Below are 20,510 nucleotides of genomic sequence, written 5' to 3'. Positions count from 1 at the left end.
AGAAAACTGAAAGAGGAACAAACCAAATCATGCATTTCAGTCATGAACATATAAGTTCAAGCAATGGTTTCATGGCACTACATGCTTTTATAGAGTAATTCAGCACCATATAAATAATAATCATTAATGCAAACTCCTTGTGGTGCCAACTATGGCCGAAAAAATACAAACGTCACTCATTTTCCTACATGAAAACAGTCATGGGGGTTAATGTTGGGGTGATGGTGTTCCTTACTTCAAAAAATATAGAAATATTGCACATTTAGTAGAATAATTAAATTATAAATATAAACACAACAGCCACTTTATATACCTGTTAAACCACTCATTAAAACAATGACTGATTATCAACCAGTGCCATGGCAGCCACTCACTGCATTTAGGCACATAGACAGGTCAAGATAACCTGCTGTTCAAAATTTGAAAATATCCATTGATATTATAGGAAGGAAAAGTAACTCAAAAAAATCAGTAATTATAACCAAGGTGTGTGGAAAAGTCTTCCAAATCTTTGGATGCACAACGTGTCAAACCTTGACGCAGCTGTTATGGCCTGTCTAGGGGTGGCCAGACCACAACGTAAGGGTGAGCCATCTTCATCAGAGCCAAGCAGCCACATCACGCAATTGGTAAAGTTTGATAATGATTTATTTACAATATATTGATTCGTTAGGTTATTTGACACAAACGAGGAGCTGATTATAGCTTTGGGGTGGACCTAAACAACAACAAAACAAAACAACAAACCAAAGGAGCCTATCTCGAGTATTCACCAAACTTACCTAATCAAACCAAATGACAGCAACTTGCCTCCCTAACTACGAAAAACAGGAGAAAACTATCATCAAACAAAAAATATTGTTCGGTGTGATGGATCTCACACTGTAAGAAAAAAATCCAAAAAAACAGTGATATTCCAGCAGCTGGGGTGCCAAAATAATACCATACAATAACAGAAAATAACTTTCTCATAAAAATACGGTTATTTTCATTAATGACAATGCAGTTTGTTGCCCTAATTTTATATGGGATTTTGCCTTTTTCAAGTGCTTTTAAACATAAATTAGGAACATTTTAACGTGATCAAACAATGAAATTACCTATAAACAAGGTCAATGGATGCGGCAATATGAATCATAATACGTAAATGTACAGAAATATACTGTTAACAGTTGGTTTAAATAATAATAATAATGGATTGCATTTATATAGCGCTTTTCGAGACCCTCAAAGCGCTTTACAATTTCACTATCCATTCACTCTCACACACTGGAGGAGGCAAGATACAGTTGTAGCCACAGCTGCCCTGGGACATACTGACAGAAGGGAGGCTGCCATATCGCACCATCGGCCCCTCTGGCCATCACCAGTAGGTGCAGGTGAAGTGTCTTGCTCAAGGACACAACAACCGAGACTGTCCGAGCTGGGACTCGAACCGGCAACCTTCTGATTACAAGACAAACTGCCAACTCTTGAGCCACGATCGCCCTAAATAACATTATTTGATGCAAAAAAAGTTTATAAGAATCATTTTATATATTTTTCCATAGCATTACATTTGAATTTAAGAGTTCAATCTTTCAAATAACGGACAAATATTTGTGAAATTATGATACATTTGTGAATGTATTTTAACAATCTAAATATGCATATGTACAGACAAATATATTTGAAAAACAAGAAAATTATGTTTTATTACATTTACAGTGATGTCATGTTATTTTACATTTGACATGTAAAATCGCAGTCTATTTATGTAAATTTAATGATATTCTTGGAAAACAGTACAAAACTGTAAAATACACAGTGAAATACTTTTATATTACAATTTTTTTTACAGTGCAGTTTCTGCTGCCGCATTCAGATGGTTGGGTCAGAATTTGATCTAAACAACATGAAATAATGGATTCAATCTGCCTTCTATCAACGCTTCAGCCTAGTGGTGTTGTAATTACAACTCTTTCTCCAATCGATCTTTCTGAGTTAACTTCAATAATTACTTCCTCCAAACCATCAACGTGTCTTTTAGACCCCATTCCTGCCATTAATTAATGCTTCAATCTTAAATATGATCAACCTATCTCTAATAATTGGCTATGTACCACAAGCCTTCAAGCTGGCTGCACTGAAAAAAAGGGACTGGCCATCTCTTGGATTTATGTAAGCATCTTGCATGCATTTAACACAATTGCCTCATGTTTTAAAGTTAAATGTAACTATATAGTGTAAAAACTACATGATATGCAGAAAGGGTGTATTAAATTGTTCATATCATGTTCAGGTGAAGTAAGTCAATAAGATAGCAACGTTAAATCTCGTGAAACCACGCGTGATTTCATCTCGCGGGCTTTGGATCGTGGTTTAAAAAAGGCATCCATCTCAGTCAAGTCGAGCAGCCAACTCTACGTTTTTGGTATGTCTTGATTTTTTGAATTCATTTTTACCATATTTCAGCCAAATGTAGTTAAACGTCTAGAGTGTCGCCATGTAACATGCTAAAAAAGAGCCGTTAGCTTATTTGCTGTTTTATCTGTTGTCAAAGAATTGGCGCTTTTTCATTTGAATTTGTCTTTGGCACAAGAGCCGTAATATCACATTAAACCTAATTACGAGGCACTCATAACATAATTTGGTTTTCTGTGTGAATAGATTTGTCAACTGACTCTTCAGTTACATTGTGTATTTACTGCACCGTGGTGTTAGTGAGATTTTGGACATTGAACAGCTTTAGCTAATATCATCAGCGGCATTATGCTAGCTTACATCCCTACCCCTCCTGCCCTCACCTGCTGTCCTTTTGTTTTTGTTTTTGTTTTTTTTGCTGCACATTGAGAGATGACCTCTATTCTGCATTTCACCAGGAGTCAGCTGATGGATTGTGGGTTCAAGGTGTTATGGTAAGAAAGTATATTCTATTTTCGTTTCTGTAACTTAATTATAATAGGTTTTTATAATTATTAGGTGCATGCATACTCACCCTATTAATACAACTGAGAGATCCAAAATAGAATAGAATAGAATAGAATTCAACTTTATTGTCATTGCACATGCACAGGTACAGGGCAACGAAATGCAGTTTGCATCCATCCAGAAGTGCTTTAGTGATATAGATATATTACAATATATATTAGCAATAATATAGATATGTGAGTATATTACAGAAATGGGTCTATTATGGTATGTTATAATGTACACGGTATGAAGTATGTTGTGAATATTCTATAACTATAAGTATGTACAGGCTGTAGTGAGTACAAGCTATGTACAGGATATGAACAGGATATAAATATGAAAAACTATACAGAATATGAAATAAATAACTTTACAGAATCTGGGATATACAGCTATACAGAAATGGGAACTATGCAAGTTGTAAACAGTTGTAGGATTAAAGATTATCGAATGTACAGAATGATTATTTACACAAAATCTGCCATAGGTTTAACTTATACCTGTATGTATTGCCAGAAAGGTGATTACTGGACTCGCATTAATGCACACTTGAACTGAAATGAGGTTGTAACTTGTGGGTTGTTGGGTTGCAAATCAGAAACAAACATCTTTGGATTTTTTTTAATCCCATAAGATCTGGAAACACAGTTTTTATTCAACAAAACATTACTGATTAACCAAGCACAGTGCCTGCTGTTATTTCAAAATAATTTTATGTCATTTCAGATAAAATGCAGCATTCCAGTGCATCCCAACCATGCCTTTACAGTCAAGGTTTCTGACGGAGCTGAGTTTTTCTCTGACAGTCTGCTGAAAGTGTTTGCAAAGTGATCGGGGGAACAGGGCACAAAGCTAAAGGATGTAGCTGCCATAATGACAGTAAGAACTTTAAAATTCTTTAACTACAAAGTGTATATGTATTGCATTAGGTCAGTAAAAGATTTTTATGCTACATCCATTGAAACAGTCAACTATTACCTGTGAGTAATGATTCCACTAAAAGGATGCCATAATTTTCGTCATGCATTTACTGGCCCACTGAGAAAAAATTATCTTTTTTTAAAAATAAATGTTCTGGAAACTATATATCCATAAAGTTGATGTCAAACAGGAACTTTTGATATTGCTTTGTAGATGCTGGTGTTGCATGTTGACTGGTTTAAAAAGTCAAGAGTTTTTGTCTGGGATCATTTTCTTCTGTGCTACTGAAAAGTTCACAAATCTCTGTTTTCTTTGTTATAATAGTCAAGGATGACATTAATGCTCGGAGTCCCTCATCAAAGTGCTCCGCATCTGTGTGAAAGACAATTGCAACATCTTGGTGCAGGAGTTCATGGTGAGTGTTTTATGAGTAGATTGTGGCTTTGCAACATTTAAAAATGCATTTAGTTATCCACTTGATCCTCATTGGACTGGTTAGGACCAGTAGTCCTCTTTAATAATTTGAAGTTCACATGAGGCCTGGTAGTGAACTCGGCCGCCGGCCCTTGAGGCCCCATCCCCACCCCTGTATTAGGGGTCACATCAGTGTGAAAAAACTTTAAATTTGTCATTCTAATGAACAAAGGAAAATCCCACCAATATTTATATTAGCTTTTGTTTGAAAAAATGACCAACAGCTAACCAAATTGTGGGGCTGAAAGTCTAAATTCTAACATCTTCTGAGTGACATAACCTGGATTTCTGATGGGCCGGTGTCTTTCTAACAAAAACTAATGTAAAGCATTTGAAATTATTATGTTTTTCACCCTCTCTTAGAAACTCTGTTAGACCATGAATGGCAGCATGGCAGGCCACTCTTTGGCTATAGCTATTTACTATGTTGCTTGCATTGGTTTAAATTACTCTAACATTAGAACTGGTAGATTCAAAAGAGATGAGTTTAAAAAGGAATCTTAAAGAAATGTTTTGTGTTTAACCAGGACTTGACTGAGGCCACTGCACAGATTGAGAAAACCACAATGAACATCTGTCTCCAGAGGATGCACCAGGCAATGACTTTTCTGATGTTGTTCTTCAAGATCTGGATAACGTGACCTTTGCAGTAGCCATGCTGTTTGGACCTTTTTTATTCCTTCAACATGAGTTACCCATCACAACTCTGCTACACTTTTGAGGTGATTCAATGGGTGGTAATGGAGTTGGATGCAACTCAGCTCTCAAGAAAAGCTCACAACTAAGACAAAACTGCTCCTGCAACGAAGCTCACTGTTATGCATGTGAGGTGACCAGCTCTAGGTGAGAAGACATTTAAATCTCACACTTGTTCTGCTGCATTTTTGAAGCTCAATTCCAGGAACGGATCGCAGGGTTCATTTTTATATACTCTGCAACTGCCATGAGGACGAGCCGTTTTTTGTTGTTGTTTGTTTTTCCTTTTGCTCTGTACAAGTTCTGTTTGTCTGTTTGGCAGCATTTTTAAATTTCTCTTTGTATTTTTTCTTTCTTTTACTAGTGAAGAGATGTAGCGTGAACAGTTATACAGTCTAAATATCCCATATGGGTCGTGTGAAATGGTATTTTCAGTTTCATTCAGTTGAAGTAAAGAACGTTGAATATTTCTAAGTGTGCTGTTTTGAACCAAGATGTCACAGTATGATCAGTGCTGTAATTTTTGACAGTCACTGTATCAATGTTATTTTTGCGTCTCTTGAATAAAGGTTTTGACCTGCAAGTGCTAATTTCTTTAGTTATTGGGGTAAAATGGGTAGTGTTAATAGGAAGGTGTTTGCCAATTCAGTAACCTAATTTAATGTTAATGGAAACTAACATTACCTCAAATTGTTTAGTCATAATTGTTGTTTAACTGAATCTTGACGTTAGAGGCCTTAAATAGAATGTTTTGATTTGTTCTTTCCCAACATTTTTCAAAAGAAACAGTCCAATTTCTTTGCTGTGATTGATTCCAGAGAACACGGAAGAACTGACATTATTTAACTGTTGATTTATATAGATTCAGTAGAGGAGTAATGTCAGTTTAATTCTTTACCTACTGCAGTGAAATTAGACATTTTGTTTTGAAAGGTTACTGGTGGATGCCAGCAACCATCTTGGAAGAGAACAATACAATCTGTTATAAGGCCTCCATTTGAAAATTGTGTATTTGATACTAGAATATAATAGCAAAATGTAATTTGAAGATAACATGTAGTATTTAAGTGACCAAGTAGTATTGGGTAAAAGTTATTGAATCGTGTTGGGATAACGTGAGAAAATTGTGAAGGATTAAAATATTCCAAGAACTCAAATTACTTCATCAAAACATGTTTAAGTCACATTTTATCAACACAAATTGCACAAGTTTATTGAACATGAATAAATTGTGTTAATTTAACTCAATTGTTTAAGTTGCTGCCAAAGCAAAACATCTGTGTGCAACAAATGTCCACCATTGAATTAAGTAAATCCAACAACATATTTTTTTCAGTGTGTAGTTAAACCTTTACTTAAAAAGCCATCCCTAGACCCAGCTGCTGTCTTAGCTAATTATAGGCCAATCTCCAACTTTCCTTTCATATCAAAAATTCTTGAAAGAGTAGTTGTCAAACAGCTAACAGATCATCTGCAGAGGAATGGCTTATTTGAAGAGTTTCAGTCAGGTTTCAGAGATCATCACAGCACAGAAACAGCTTTACTGAAGGTTACAAATGATCTTCTTATTAGAATATTAGCGCCAAATCACAACAACAGTCGCCTTAAGGTGCTTTATATTGTAAGGTAGACCCTACAATAATACATACAGAGAAAAAACCAACAATCACATGACCCCCTATGAGCAAGTATGTTTGCGACAGTGGGAAGGAAAAAACTCCCTTTTAACAGGAAGAAACCTCCAGCAGAACCAGGCTCAGGGAGGGGCGCCCATCTGCTTCAACCGGTTGGGGTGATAGAAGCAAAGGACATGATTTCAGTGTAAGCTGCCAGTATTATCCAACATGATCTGACAGCAGCTCATTTACAGTTTTATGGAATGTGAGGCTGTTTAGAAAATCTGTAAATGTAACACACAGGGTTTGCGCATATCATATGATTATAGTTTATGATGTTGTGGTGTATCATTGAATTATTGTACAGTTAAATCCTTTCATCTGACTTACTTAAGTGCCCACATGGAGTAGAACCATTGGAAAGTATTTTTGAGTGCATATCCTGATCCTTACATAACTTATTCCCATATTTGTTTGTGTTTTTGTAAAAATTCCATAAAATGTTTTTTACAAAAACATAAAAAAATTCCAAATGAGGCATTCAAAGTCAAAATTAACCCTTTATTCAATTTCATAGAAAACATCTGTTTACAATGTAATCATTGGAAAAGTGCAGAACAGAACGACAAGTCCTTGTGATCACAAGAGAAAATAGTTATAGGAACTCACACTACCAGCAGGAAAGGAGTAGCTCCCATTGCACAGCAATGTTTCCTGTCTTTTTTCACACAGAAAGCAAGTAAAAGTAGGGACTGAAACTATCACTGACTACCAGTCAAATACTGTAAAAAGAAAAAGTATGTTGTGCCATGTAGATATGTAGATTTAACTTGCGACTTCAGCATAAAACAAGCCTGTGTTCTGGCTTAGGTTTATTCAACAGCATGCTCTGAAGTTACAATAAACTGTATGTGTTTCTTTATTAACCAGAGCACAGCAGAGGTCTGCAGGCATGAGATAACTCATGGTTTAAAAGTGTTTTTTGGAATCCAAGACTCAGAAACATTTAATGCCTGTTTTCAGTGAACCTGTTCGTTATCTCCAAATTCCATTTCCTGTTAGAAAAGACTGTAAACAAACATATTGTACTGTAGTGGTTGCGGATGTGTTGAAATGAACATTTACTCTGAACATTTCCAAGTGTATATTCGTCTTATAGTAGTCTAAGCAAAGCCCGTTCATTTTCCCTAATCTCTTCACAAGATGGGGTAGCTAGCGAGGTTGGTGATGCCGCAGAGGTTGCCACGGTTACGTGCCATCAGGATGTATCCCTTGTTGCCCCATTCCTCACCCCAGCTGTGAAGAAAAGCCAAAAGACGGAGTTAAGATGGAACGATGGAGACAATGAAATATCGCCAGGAGTCAAACAGCATTTCAGCTTATCATTTTGACAGATGACATGAAAACAAATCAACAAACAACCAACACTTAATTTTAGTGGACATTTGAGCCACCTGATGCCATTCAGACAAGTGACATGTCCCACCTGTTCTTGACAATCCAGTACTTCTTCCCCTTGGTGTTCACTCCATAGCCTACTGCCAGTACGGCATGATTGACGTCATCTTTGTTACAGTTGGGATCGTAGTAAACACCTGGGTTCACAACAGAGAGAGAGAGAGAAAAAAAGAGTGAGCTGCATTAGTGAACAGTGCATAAACGATGTACCTCGCACACTTTTTAATGTTGAATATAACCAGAAAGCTGTTGATGTGTTATGTTTAATTGTTTTACTAGTTTTACTAGGTGTGAACTCCATGTTTAGTTTATTTAATTCATATTTAATGAAGAAATCCTGACTAAACAGGCCCTTAAATTCTAGGATTTTATTCCACACACTTTCCTTCCCTTATATGAAGTAGGTGCAGATAATAATTTCATCTGACCAGACATATGAGAAGTTCACTGACCATGCTTGTAGAACTGGAAGCTGCTCTGTTGTGCATCGATGCCCACAGACACTGGACCAACTTTGTAGAGTGCAACAGCCAGCGCGCGCTCATTACCCACTGGGATCTCCTTGTAGCCTTTGCACTGGGCTGCCATGCCTGATGCATTGTAGCGGCAGGTCTGATCCTGCAGGCAAGACAAAGGAGGAGAAAATGCTAAAAGCGTTTGTTGCCGATTTTAAAAGTGTCAATTCTTGATATTTAAGATGCTACTTTTCATGTCCTTACCTCACAGTATAATCATATTTAGGTAGAATATCGAATTTTAATCCAATGGTTATTACTGATTAACCGACAATAAAAGAAAGTTAATAATTGCTGTATAAAATCAATAGTCAAAATACTTGCTATGCAAGGTTTTAGTACCTTGTGACTCTTCTGTCACATGTTATATCACATGATGTGTTTGGTGCAATTCCAACTAGCCAAACAATAGAGAGACGGCAGATTTTTATCATTACCGAGCAGATGTACTTCCTTCTCATATTACCAAATGACTAAAGAGGAAACTATGCTCACTCTGTGGGAGAGTTTCCACTTCATCATTTCTGCTGAATCACCTCCCTCTGGTAAGATGTTTGCAGCTACTTTACTGTCAAAATGAAATATTTTCTTCCTCGTTGCATGTTGTTGGTGAAGCGTGTGAAGGGGACAAACGTGACACCCTCACAGCCAAGTGAGAACCTCTTCACCATCTATGCATCTGCAGCTAACAGCTGATTACTGGGTATTATTTATAACAACTAGGTTAAAAGACTTTTTGTGCAAAGCTTCTTTGTAAGAGTGCCTTACCAGAACAACTTCGAGCTTATCTTAAGTACTGGAAGAGGTGGGGCAATCACTCATTTAAAAAACAACAAACACCAACTAAATTATACTTGTTTATTACTTTAAAAACCCCCGCTTGACTGCTTTGGACCATCTTGCTTTTATGTGTTCAAGCACCCAGTGATATTAAAATATAAGTGCTTAGTTTATAGAGGATGTGGCACTCACTACATGAAACGAACTCAAGTGAAAGGCTCAGATTAATAAGCTACTTCAAGTTTAGTTGTGTGTTTGGCAGAGTGGGTTGCTCACCTGTCCAACATATGGGTAGGCCGCTTCAGAGTCAATACCTCCATTTTCATTCACATACTGGAAGGCATTGGTCATGTAGCCTCCTCCACAGCCGTCGTTCTCTGTAACACAGTCCACCAGGTTCTGAGGACTGAGGTCAACGAGCTGCCCGGTCTGCTTGGCCAACTGCCCCTCAAGGGCCCCGGCAGAGCTAAAGGCCCAGCAGGAGCCACAGGAGCCCTGTCAGGGGTCAAAGAAAGACTGGTGAGTAAGAGGTTTAGTTTGATATGTACATACCACTGTGACTGGACTGTTGCTGACAACAGTAAGAGGAAACTAAGCCGACATGGAAGCTATAATCAGCAGAAATGTAAGAAACCCAGACCAGACCAGAGTTGGTAGGAAACAGGAATAAATGTGCACATTGTAAGGAAATATAAACCCAGCTGTTCTGATAGGCATTATTTGTTAAGCAAACCATTTGCAGAGAGCCTGTTTTTTTCCTATAAAATAATCAGTCATCAAGGAATAACAGCATATTTAAACCATATTTATCATATTAAAGAGAATCATTTAAACAGATTAAATCAACATCACAGCAAATGCTGTGTCTTCTCCTGTCTGTCCACCGGGAGGCAGACTGTGACCACATTGACAATGAAAGAAAGCCATTTCTGTTTGCTGATCGAAATTCTGTAACTGCTGTGAATTTGGGTTGTAAATAGAATCAGCTGCTGGGCAGTTTGTGGTGTTCAGTAATGTTGAAACAGTGTTAATGACACACGGTGAGAAATGGTCTTTTTTACAGGTCTGGACTGACACATCCAGCGCTAATGAATCACTGACACCGCCATCGTGTTTGGCTTTCACCCAGGAAACAGGGACTTGCTGTAATATAGATGAACGTTTATGTTGAATTTAAATGAAAAGGTTATTCTTGTTAACATGTGTTGGGTGTAACTAATGCTTCTGTGCCTGAAAAGGAACAGATCCCTTTCCCTGCATGTTATGAACAACCTCCCTGGAGGAGTGCATGATGTAATAACACTAGGTTAATGCTTACAGCTCTGAAACGCTTACATGTCCACATACATTTGGCTTTAAAGTGCGTCTAGAAGTAGAAGGACCCATTTCAATCTTATTCCCTATTCAGACGAACAAATAATAGCTTATTATTTTCTTTTTTTGGCCTTCATTTTGAAATATCTGAGTCTTCACACCTCTAATGCTCCACCTCACTCTGCTGCTTAGAGATGCCCCAATTAAAAACGTTGTAAATCTGAAATCAGATCGCTGAATGTTGTTTGTGGCTTTGAGCTCAGCGATAACAGAAATTTGCCTGAAATGAAGAAAACATCAGAAACAGAATTCAGTCATCATAAAAGGAGCTCAGGATGAAGCAGCAGAGCTGTTAGTATGCAGAGACTGCAACCAGTCTGCTGCATAATTCATGAACCACAAGCACCAAAGCAAGAGCTAAAAAAAAAAAAAAAAAAAAATCCTGTTTATGGCTGTGTGTTCAAATACATCCGCCAGGGGGAGACAACGTAACACACAAGCCCTCAAATTTATGTTTTACTAATTTATATTATCTATCACAGTTACCTATTTTTGACACTCATATAACAATGATTTCTATCATAATTTGTTATCACAATAAAGAAACTGTTGAACAATGTAAAACATTTCCTACAAGTATATTCACCAATTCCACCAGATGAATGTTGTTTACATAAATGGTTGTTTAATTTGCTCTTAACGACCAATTACATCTAATAATGAAGGCCTTTGTTACCAAGTCAATTAACCATGAGAACAGCCTGTTACTTTTAGTGTTGATCTGAGCATTAAGTGGGACTGGTTACGTCTTTAAATGTTTAAATAAACGCTGCAAAGTATTTTTCTGAATCCTTTTTCTTTTTTCGAGGTTACAGTAAAAAAAAAAAAATCTTCACAAATTGTGAATTACATTCAATTTTTTCAAGGCAACAGGCTGCTGAATGTTTTCATTTATACTAGAGATGAATATAAAGGTGTTCACCTACACTTACATAAAACTTTTTAAAACTATTCATTTCTGATTTCAGATGGTTTCATAAACATGTACTTTGACTTTGTGTAAAACAATGTCAGATATTGCCACTGAACACAACATAAAATGTGTAACTGAAATCCCAGTTGATGTCATTATTCTTGCCTCTGCCTTCAACAGTAACAGTTCCCCACAGAAATCACAGAGGTTTTGAGTTTCACTCTTAAAACTTTTCCTGAAAATAGCCCTAGGAACTTTTTCTTAGTTCTCCACAAACTTTTAGACAAACAATCATATGCCAGAGCCCACAGGAATCCTAACTGTAGATTACTCTGCTAAAATCTACAAAAACTTCCTCCAGTAAGAAACCTGCTGTTTCAGATTTGATTTCCAAGAACTGTGACAGAGCAGATTGTCTCTGTCCTCTGTCCTGTTTGGTCTGCCCCGTGTTGCGATATGCTACACTGTACTTGATCACGTTAAATGTTTCCATTACACAAGCTGTGCCCTTGTGCTGCTATCAATTGTGTGTTGACTGACACATTTCATTTGAATGCTATCTCTAAAACACTTGTACTGAATCTATTTATTCACACATTTCTGATTCATGCTTTTTTTTTGTTAAGTGCCTATTTCTTTCTTTATTAAAAGCAGCAGCCACACATGTTTTTTTATGCTCACTTGGTCAGTGAATTGTGGTTGTGAAAAAAAAAAGAAGTTAAAGCCGCACTTTGACAGTTAAAGAGCTGCTTTCTGAAAACCAACACATGCAGCTAATGATACCAAACAACAACATTTCAGCTGATGATATTAATCCACACTGACAGAAACTAGTCAAATATTATTCAGTTCTCACCTGGTTCTTAACTGAAGTCACCATGCCCTTCTTGCGGTAGTCAACAGATTTGGGAATTTTGGAGGGCATGTCATCCATAGCCAGTGTGAAACTGCGCTCCTGGTTCACTGGGATTTGCAGGCCAGTCATCTTCTCAACCACCTCCTCTGAGGTCTGCATGAACAGAAACACAGTTAAGGTATTTTAAATTGTGTTTCACATCGTAGGGATGTTACTGAATGAACATTTGAACAAAGTTGTAGTCGGGGTCATAGGTCATAACATCCAGGCAATGGGATTTTTGAATAATTGAATGAGAGAAAGTGTTCTTGAAAAAGAACCAGAGTGCCGGGGGGAGCTGGAATACAAAAAGATTTTCAAATGTGCATATGACAAACTGCAGACTTCAAGAAACTGCAGGCAAAGGAGTAAAGGAGAGAGGGATATAAAGAGGTCAAAGGGAATTCAAATTTGTGATACATTTGTACTTTTTACTGGCTGCCACAATGGAACTTTTTGCTATATAAAATAAAAAAAATCCCCACTTTGTTATTGTCTGGATTCCCTGGGGCTTTTATTACAGCTGAGTCTAAAAGTAGAAAGATCATTAATGGAAGAAATACAGGCCATCTGTTAATTTCGTTTATTTAATTTAAGTGCTTTCAATCAAAATGGAAAAGCATCCTTCATTTCCCACCACCTGTTATTTCATAAACATGAAATTGGCCATTTGTCAAGAATTCAGATGCGCATACTTGTTCTATCACTAATAAATGAGCTTGAGCCCTGCCATGTTGTGCTTCATTTCTGGAGCAGCCTTTTAAAGCCTCTCCGTGTTGATGAAAAAAAGCCACCATCAGTCACAACCCATGCTGGCATGTCACTGACACCGGCTGATTTAAGGACACCAAACCCAGTTTCACATCAAGGGGCTGCAGCATGCATTAGTGAATAAAAAAAGCAGAGATGACAAACCGACTGCAGCTGCAAAAAGCCAAAACTGCTGAAGAAAACATGAATGTGACATGCAGGAGCTATTTTTTACTGTCAAAATTACCCAGATCTTACTCAAACAAGCAAAATATTTGCTGTTCCAGTTTCTCAAAAAGGTGGATTTGATTGTGTCTAGCGTCATACATGAAAGATGTACCAGAAGAAACAAAATATTTTGTACTTTAGTATATTCAAATCTATGTTGGTGTGTTACACACTGCAAGTGACATGTATAAAAAATAGGGACAGATGGTCTTATAGAGATGTAATGTGCTGGGATCACATACATGTCAAAAACAAGATGTAAAAAAAGTGAACATGGAGTCGTGATTAGGACAGAGATGTGCCAGACTGCATGACGATCCACAACCAATAAGAGCGTCTGGTTTTTCAGAAACAGGCTTCTGGGACGAGCAGTGTGAGCTATGGTATGTCCACTGACTCTTCTTTTTGTCAGGTTTTAGACAAAGTCTAAACCAGTGTCCTTACCGTAATTGTCGGGCTATAAGCCGCTACTTTTTGCACAAGCTTTGAACCCTGCGGCTTTTAGTCAGGTGCGGCTTTTCTATGGATTGTCCATGAGCGGATTTGTTTTGTTTGTTCCGCTGTTGTACGGCACTACGTTGCCTGGCGGAAGGATCGGAGTTCAAGAGTGGTATGTTAGTCACATGTCCATCCGCCAGGCAACGTAGTGCCGTACGAAGTAGCGCGAAAAACAAACTTCAAAGTAGCACTACGCGTTCAGCTGGAGGCGTGGATGATGAGCGGCGATAAACTTGCAAAAAGCAAGTTATGCCCAACTCCACCACTGGATTCTGACAGCGTGGGAAAGTGTGAAAACATCCACGATCACCAACGGATTTTGAAGGGCTGGACTGATGATGGAGAGGAGGCTCTTCAGAAGGTGTTCGACTCTGACACTGACAATGAGGATTTCTTTGGTTTTGAAAGTGACAACGAAAGAAAGGAGCTGAGAGTGGATGATGAAGCCACCCTGAGCCTGTTCGTTTCCGACACTGGAGGAGAGGACTTTGGTGGTTTTAGTGCGCAGGAAGAAGAGAAAGATGGTGGTGAATGACTGACTTTTCTTCTTGTTAAAGCCGTGTCACTGCATCTGAGCCTAAAAGGTAGTCCGAATCTATTTTTCTGGTGTGCTGTAGGTTATTGTTATGTACTACATTTGTTACTCATTTATGAAGCACAGTACATGTTTTGTACTTGTAATTACCACTACTTGTACACATACCCTAAAAGGTTATGCAAATATGTACCCATAACTTGTTTTTCAAAATATTAATAAAAGTGGTGTGTCTCCAAACAGCCATCTCTTTCCTGACAATTCGATTTGTGCATATTCTCTTACATATGATAAGTCAACATTGAAACACCTGCGGCTTTTAGTCAGGTGCGGCTAATGTATGTACAAAACAGGATTTTCCCCTGCTTTTAGCTTGTGCGGCTAATATTCAGGTGCGCTCTGTAGTCCGGGAAATACGGTAATTATGATGCACTTCATGGAATAAAAAGTTTTATCTGGTATTTGACAAGATTGAACTCACCATGTCTCCCAGATGGTTCATCCCCATCTCAAAGGAGTGAATGCCCAGCGCGGCCTCCTCGTTGTGAGCCTCAATCATGCGCATATTCTTCTCCCAAATGGCCCTGCGGATCCCCTCCTCACCCTGAGGGGAACAAAAGTACACGTCACTGTACTTAAGTTAAAAAAGAGCTCCCTGGCTTACACTTACAAAACAATCCACATTTTTAGAAGCTTTAAAAGTATCACAAATAAATATTATAGCAGATGTTATAAAGAAGTCATTATCATTTCGTTGCTTCCATTATTATTAGAAACAACGGTGACCCTCCTAATATGAACAACAAGAGGACTTTTACTTTCTAGGATGATGATGCAGCCTCACTTTTGAACTGGTGTGAATGGTTTTCTTATAAAAAAATCTTTATAAAAAATAAAAGAAACACTTTTTCCAGTCTTAAAGTTTGCTTTCCTTGTTTCTACACTCATGCACGAACACCTGACAGCTGAAAGAAACTAATCTAGGCAAACAGGACAAATTTGCATTATAATTAGCAGATTAAAAAAAAGCTTGTCTGTGTTACAGCCCCATTTCATTAATTAGGTCAATTAAACCAGTGCACATTCACACAACAATCTTCCCTACAGATTATACATATGTGGGTTAAAACATTAGTTTGCCTTTATTCAAATTCCACCACTATGTGTCATCCACGAAAGAGTAATATTATAATATGGAAGTGAGATAGAGCCAAGTGTTTGGTATTGAGAAAATCAAATATGCTCTACTTAGTAGTCTAGGTAATCTCACCAATGATTAGCATAACTATAAGCATTATTTCCATCTTGATATTCATTCCAGTAATGGAAAATGTAAATATGGTAAGGGGACTTTGATTATATTAGATCAGTGATGCCAATTCAAAGAAGGTTGAAAAGCTCTCCTGTGCATAAATACTGATTAAAATCACCATGAGGGGGAGAGAGAGATGTCTTTTCTGCACACTACAGAAACACATGTTATAAAAACTATATACGCACATTCAGTTCATGAATCAAAGCACATGTAACTATACACACTCATGAAAACTAGACATAAACACACACACACATGCCCCAGCTGTGGAGTGCTGACCTCTAGCTTGAGGTGAAGAGCAGAGGGATAACAGATGCTCAGTGAGCATTCATGGAGTAAATCACAGTCCGCTATGGTTTAAGAGCAAACTGCAAACAACCCCTTCTTCACAGCCAGGAAGAGAAACAGAGTATAGGGATTTTTTTGCCGCAGAGAAACCGAGAAAGAGGAGTGGAGGACTTTCCTCTGTTAGAAATTTCTGGCTCTGGTGATATGACACATAAAAAGCTAATGATAAAACTAAATTACAAAATATGCTAGGATTTTTTTCTCCTCTTGTTTCATAATATCATTAAATAATGATTTAAATACCCATAGTTGTTGAATTAGTCTTTTAAACTGAAAAGTGTTGAATTATACTAAACAAAAAAACAAAAATTTAAAGTTTAAAGGAGGATCCAAACATCTACTGGTTATGGATGAGAAAGTTGGACTGACAGAAAATTGCATGTCCTGCTTCAGGTAAGCTTCTGTCTGTTTAATTTTCAGCCAAAACAAAGAAGAAGATCAACCAGTGCTGCCATCAAGTAAGGAGGTAAAATTATCAACAGTTTAAACATAACTGATTCGATCATATAAAACAAAATGTGACTGGGGAAGCATATTTGTTCCCTGTTAATGTTGCTGATGCTTCCTTCTGTGACTCTCTGGCTTTACCTGATCTGCTGTTAGCGTTTCTGCCAAAATAACTGAAACTGGTGGAGCTTCCTTAAAAAGGGCAGCTTAGCCTGCAGACTTACAGAAGCCTGTCTTGGGCTAAGATGTGGAACATGCTGTGTATAAATAAAATATGAGTCTTTGCCACATGTGTATGCAAATGTATTAAACCATGTAAATTATAAATAACTACATGTTGCTGAGACTGGATGAGGTTTTTTTTAAGTCAAACATAGCATTGTGCAGTCATGTCTATTCCTTTTCAAGGAGCAAGTTGCATCAGATAAGGAAAACCAATGATGTTTTGAAACTGTGATATGCACATTTGATGGGAAAGCACATAATGTGCATATTTTTTTATTTCATTATTTCATTTTAGAATTAATTCACCAAAGGCTTCACCAATACTGCTCTCAGTTTTGTTTTCAGGTTTAGTGTTTTATTTGTAGAAGTCCTCTTTCAGGAAAATCAGATTTAAAAAGAAGCATCTGCTTTTTAAAAACAAAATCTTTATATTTCCTACCTTATATTTAAGTTTTCTTTGTGCTATTTATATCTCTTAATTTTATCATTATTTTAACTCTAAAACAATAGTAACACACACTCACCAAGCCATTGTATTCTTTCCTATGTGTGCTCTTCCACTCTTCCCACTGGGCATCCAAAGAGTATTCATCAAAACGGCCCAGCGCAGAGGTAGCCAGCAACAGCACACACACAAGTGGCAACATCCTAAAAGAACAAAAAACACCTTCATGTTTTTATTTATACCAAACCCAAAAGTTTTTTTTATTAACAAAGTTTTATTTTTTACAATAGAGTTTTCATATTTCAAAAGTGTCACAACATTATAATTAGGGTATGTGTACGCATATAAAATATCTCAGTGTTATCTTATGGGTGTCCAAGAGAGGAGTTACTGTCAAAATTCCCATTCAGAAACAGAAACAGTTTACCATATGAACTTGCTGGAGAAGCTTAGGTTTGAATCAGGTCACTTCTTCATTTATAACCTTCCTGTCTGCACTCGACTGTCATAAGGATAAAAGCTAATATATATATCTATCGATATCTATATATGCTTTCCTATAATCCAGTGAGAGCATTGTGTTTCTGCAGGGGTTTACTCTCATGTGGTTGGTTTCATTATCTCAATCATGCCACAGTGACAAAAACAAAATGCTAAGTTGCACTTCTTGGGAAACAAACCTCTATTCCATGTTTTGGTTTGAGACAGGAAACTCTCAGGATAATTCTTATATGATTTTCAACGAATTTCACTTTCGTTTTCAGGGTCAGACCGGACAATGCTGGATATAGTTTGACAGCAAACGTGAATGACAGCTACAGGATGAAGTCTCAAACACAACTGAACTCCACTGAGAAAATGTTTTCACTCTCGCTCTCATCAGTGATTCAAACATTTTAACTGTGGGTTTTTTAAGTCCAGGCAGTGTGAAATTTTTTCTCTGCCTTTGTTTCTTGGGCTTTCTGAGTCCATCTTGTATTTTAATACATTGTGCTTCTAATCTGCATTTGTGGGCTTTGTTTCCAGTAAAGGTCGCTGACCTTGGAGTTTCTCTTAACTAAGAGCAGAAAACAATATTTCCTTTTGTTTTCTTTTCTTTTTCTTTTTGATTCCTGCTTCCTACACTCATGGATTATACACAGCATGGCTTCACCTTTGGGTGAAAATCTATGTTTTAAATAGAGCAATCCCATGATACATGCCAGTAATTCAGCATATGTGCACAATGCTGAGTATGAGTCACAAGACTTCTCCCTGTGGTAGCTTATGTTTTGAAAATAAATTTATATTTTGCATAAAACATTAGCATTCATGACTTTTTTCACATTCCCAGATGTGGTTTTTTTTTTTTTTTTTTTTGCATTGGTATGTCAAACTTTCCAGAACTCAAACTGGCTGCCAGTAAATGTTACGTCTCCCTGCCCCCCTCTTCCAAGAATGACTCTATTAATGTGCAGTTGGGTCAAAATTGTTCTGTAATCTTTTTTAAGGCTGATTACTTTCTTAGCTGCAGAAAAGCTATGCATATATTTGAACCAACATTTATGGAAAAATCTCTTTCAAGGTCTTGAAAATCAGTTCATGTAATTAAGTAAGAGCCATGTCTAAGTTCAGTTCAGCTGAGTTGTTTTTACTTAAATACTAAAATATCAGAAAGCAGCAGTTCTTTCAAACTGATTTAAAGTTTAAAACAATAAAGTTACAACACGCACAAAAGAGCAAAAAAGATTTTGTGTGTTAGGAGTGTTAGGAGATCAGCAGTAAACAAACTTACCTGAAGTCCAAAAGTCAAAAAGCTCAGGGAATTCTTCCGAGTTTGACTTGGTCTTCCTCTGCTGCTGAAGTAGGTCAGTGGGCGAGTTTATATCGGCTGAATTTTGAGGAAGTACAATGGGAGCTCCAGGCCTGGGGAGGAGTTTTCTTCTAACATGGAGGGAAATTACATCTGGTTTCACTGAATAAACCGGATGATGTCAGGTGTCAGGTTACAGAGACATGTCTGAAAACTCCACAGAGGATGTGGCACTGCTGCAGTCTGGGTTAGTGCTTGAAGAACAACAAAGGTGCTTTGAAAAAAAAAAGACCTGGAACTTGGCCTTTCTTTACAAGTCTAACACTGATTATCTTTTATAGCAGAACATTGATTTATATACATGATCATGCTTTGTATTTTGTTCAAGAATCAAAGTGACCTTTTAGTCTGCTTTCAAGTTTACTCTAAATCATGAAGAAGAAGAATAATGCTAGGTTAACATAGATGAATGGATGGGTCTCTGAGTGATTAATTATTGAGCAAAGATATTTTTATTCCAAAAGGAAGGAAGGAAGGAAGGAAGGATGCAGCAAAAAAGGCACATGGAAAAAAACAGTATGGTACAAGTGTGTACAATGTAATAGTTGTCAGCCAATAAACTGGGTTACTCAGTTTGCACTAAAAATAATTTGACGGTGGGCACCAGCAGCGGCTGTTACAAGAAAACATGTCATCTCCTGCACTGCAAATTTAGTACTGCTATTATTTATTTAGCATTTAGTGTGGTCATTATGAGTATCACTGGAACCAAACCAACACGATAAGTCAAAATATTTGCAAAGTTTTTTTTCAGGCCTGTCGGCTGAAGATTTCCAGAGACTCTTCCAGCGCAATTTCTTTTGTCTCTTGTTATGCTGAAATTTTTCTCAGCAGAACATTTTCTCAGAACGTTCTGACACTTGGTGTGGAAAGGCTATTAAGGCTACTATATGTATTTTTTTATGTTCATTGTGTGTAACTGGAAAACAATTTCTCTACTTGAAGAATAAAAACCAAACGTGCTTATTTTAGATTTTAGATTAATTATACAAGAACACAGCATGTGAAACTTGATCATGAGTGGCAGTTTGATAAAAAAACATTCCCACGGCAGAATCCAAATAGGTCTTTGCCATATTTGTATTTGCTCCAATTTCTGTCTGTTTGGTGGTACTTCCTCTTGCTGTTAGTCATGTGTGTATATACATGAATGTGTCTTATGACTCCTATACTCATACTGTTGTCTAGCACATATCTAGACAGTGAATTAAATATAGGAGCATCCCGTGCAGCTGAGATGTCCAGTGATACATGTCCATGTTGCTACAAGTTA

The 20,510-nt window shown here is 37.3% G+C and overlaps 1 protein-coding gene and 1 long non-coding RNA gene across 2 annotated transcripts; one reads left to right on the top strand and one right to left on the bottom strand.

Annotated features, from left to right (window-relative positions):
- Window positions 1-2,130: 2,130 nt before the first annotated feature.
- LOC146564598 (uncharacterized) lies at window positions 2,131-6,186 on the top strand. The gene is made up of 4 exons (XR_014894439.1): window positions 2,131-2,897; window positions 3,679-3,831; window positions 4,198-4,288; window positions 4,875-6,186. It is a non-coding gene; the product is annotated as an uncharacterized LOC146564598 (long non-coding RNA).
- Window positions 6,187-7,206: 1,020 nt separating this feature from the next.
- On the bottom strand, window positions 7,207-19,294 carry LOC146564597 (cathepsin K-like). Its single transcript, XM_085292499.1, has 8 exons — window positions 19,160-19,294; window positions 17,465-17,588; window positions 15,087-15,209; window positions 12,556-12,708; window positions 9,689-9,907; window positions 8,570-8,735; window positions 8,146-8,254; window positions 7,207-7,955 (listed from the first exon to the last, which is right to left on the bottom strand). The coding sequence occupies exons 2-8, from the start codon at window positions 17,585-17,587 to the stop codon at window positions 7,856-7,858; spliced, it is 993 nt and encodes a 330-aa protein (XP_085148625.1). The 5' UTR covers window position 17,588; window positions 19,160-19,294; the 3' UTR covers window positions 7,207-7,855.
- Between the last annotated feature and the right edge of the window lie 1,216 nt (window positions 19,295-20,510).

The sequence above is a fragment of the Mchenga conophoros genome, linkage group LG11 (genome assembly GCF_057382185.1).
Source record: "Mchenga conophoros isolate Kocher_MC1m ecotype Shallow Benthic linkage group LG11, M_conophoros_male_GT1.1, whole genome shotgun sequence".
NCBI lineage: Eukaryota > Metazoa > Chordata > Actinopteri > Cichliformes > Cichlidae > Mchenga > Mchenga conophoros.
Note: the sequence above shows the minus strand (reverse complement) of the source record. Positions and strands in the feature narration are given on the sequence as shown.

What these genes read in the sequence shown, in the direction of transcription:
- LOC146564597 (XM_085292499.1), bottom strand. Translation starts at nt 17,587, where the DNA reads ATGTTGCCACTTGTGTGTGTGCTGTTGCTGGCTACCTCTGCGCTGGGC. An exon ending in TGAACCATCTGGGAGACATG is followed by an intron (nt 12,709 to 15,086) that starts GTGAGTTCAATC and finishes CTGTTCATGCAG; the next exon opens with ACCTCAGAGGAGGTGGTTGA. An exon ending in CCTACCCATATGTTGGACAG is followed by an intron (nt 8,736 to 9,688) that starts GTGAGCAACCCA and finishes TCTTGCCTGCAG; the next exon opens with GATCAGACCTGCCGCTACAA.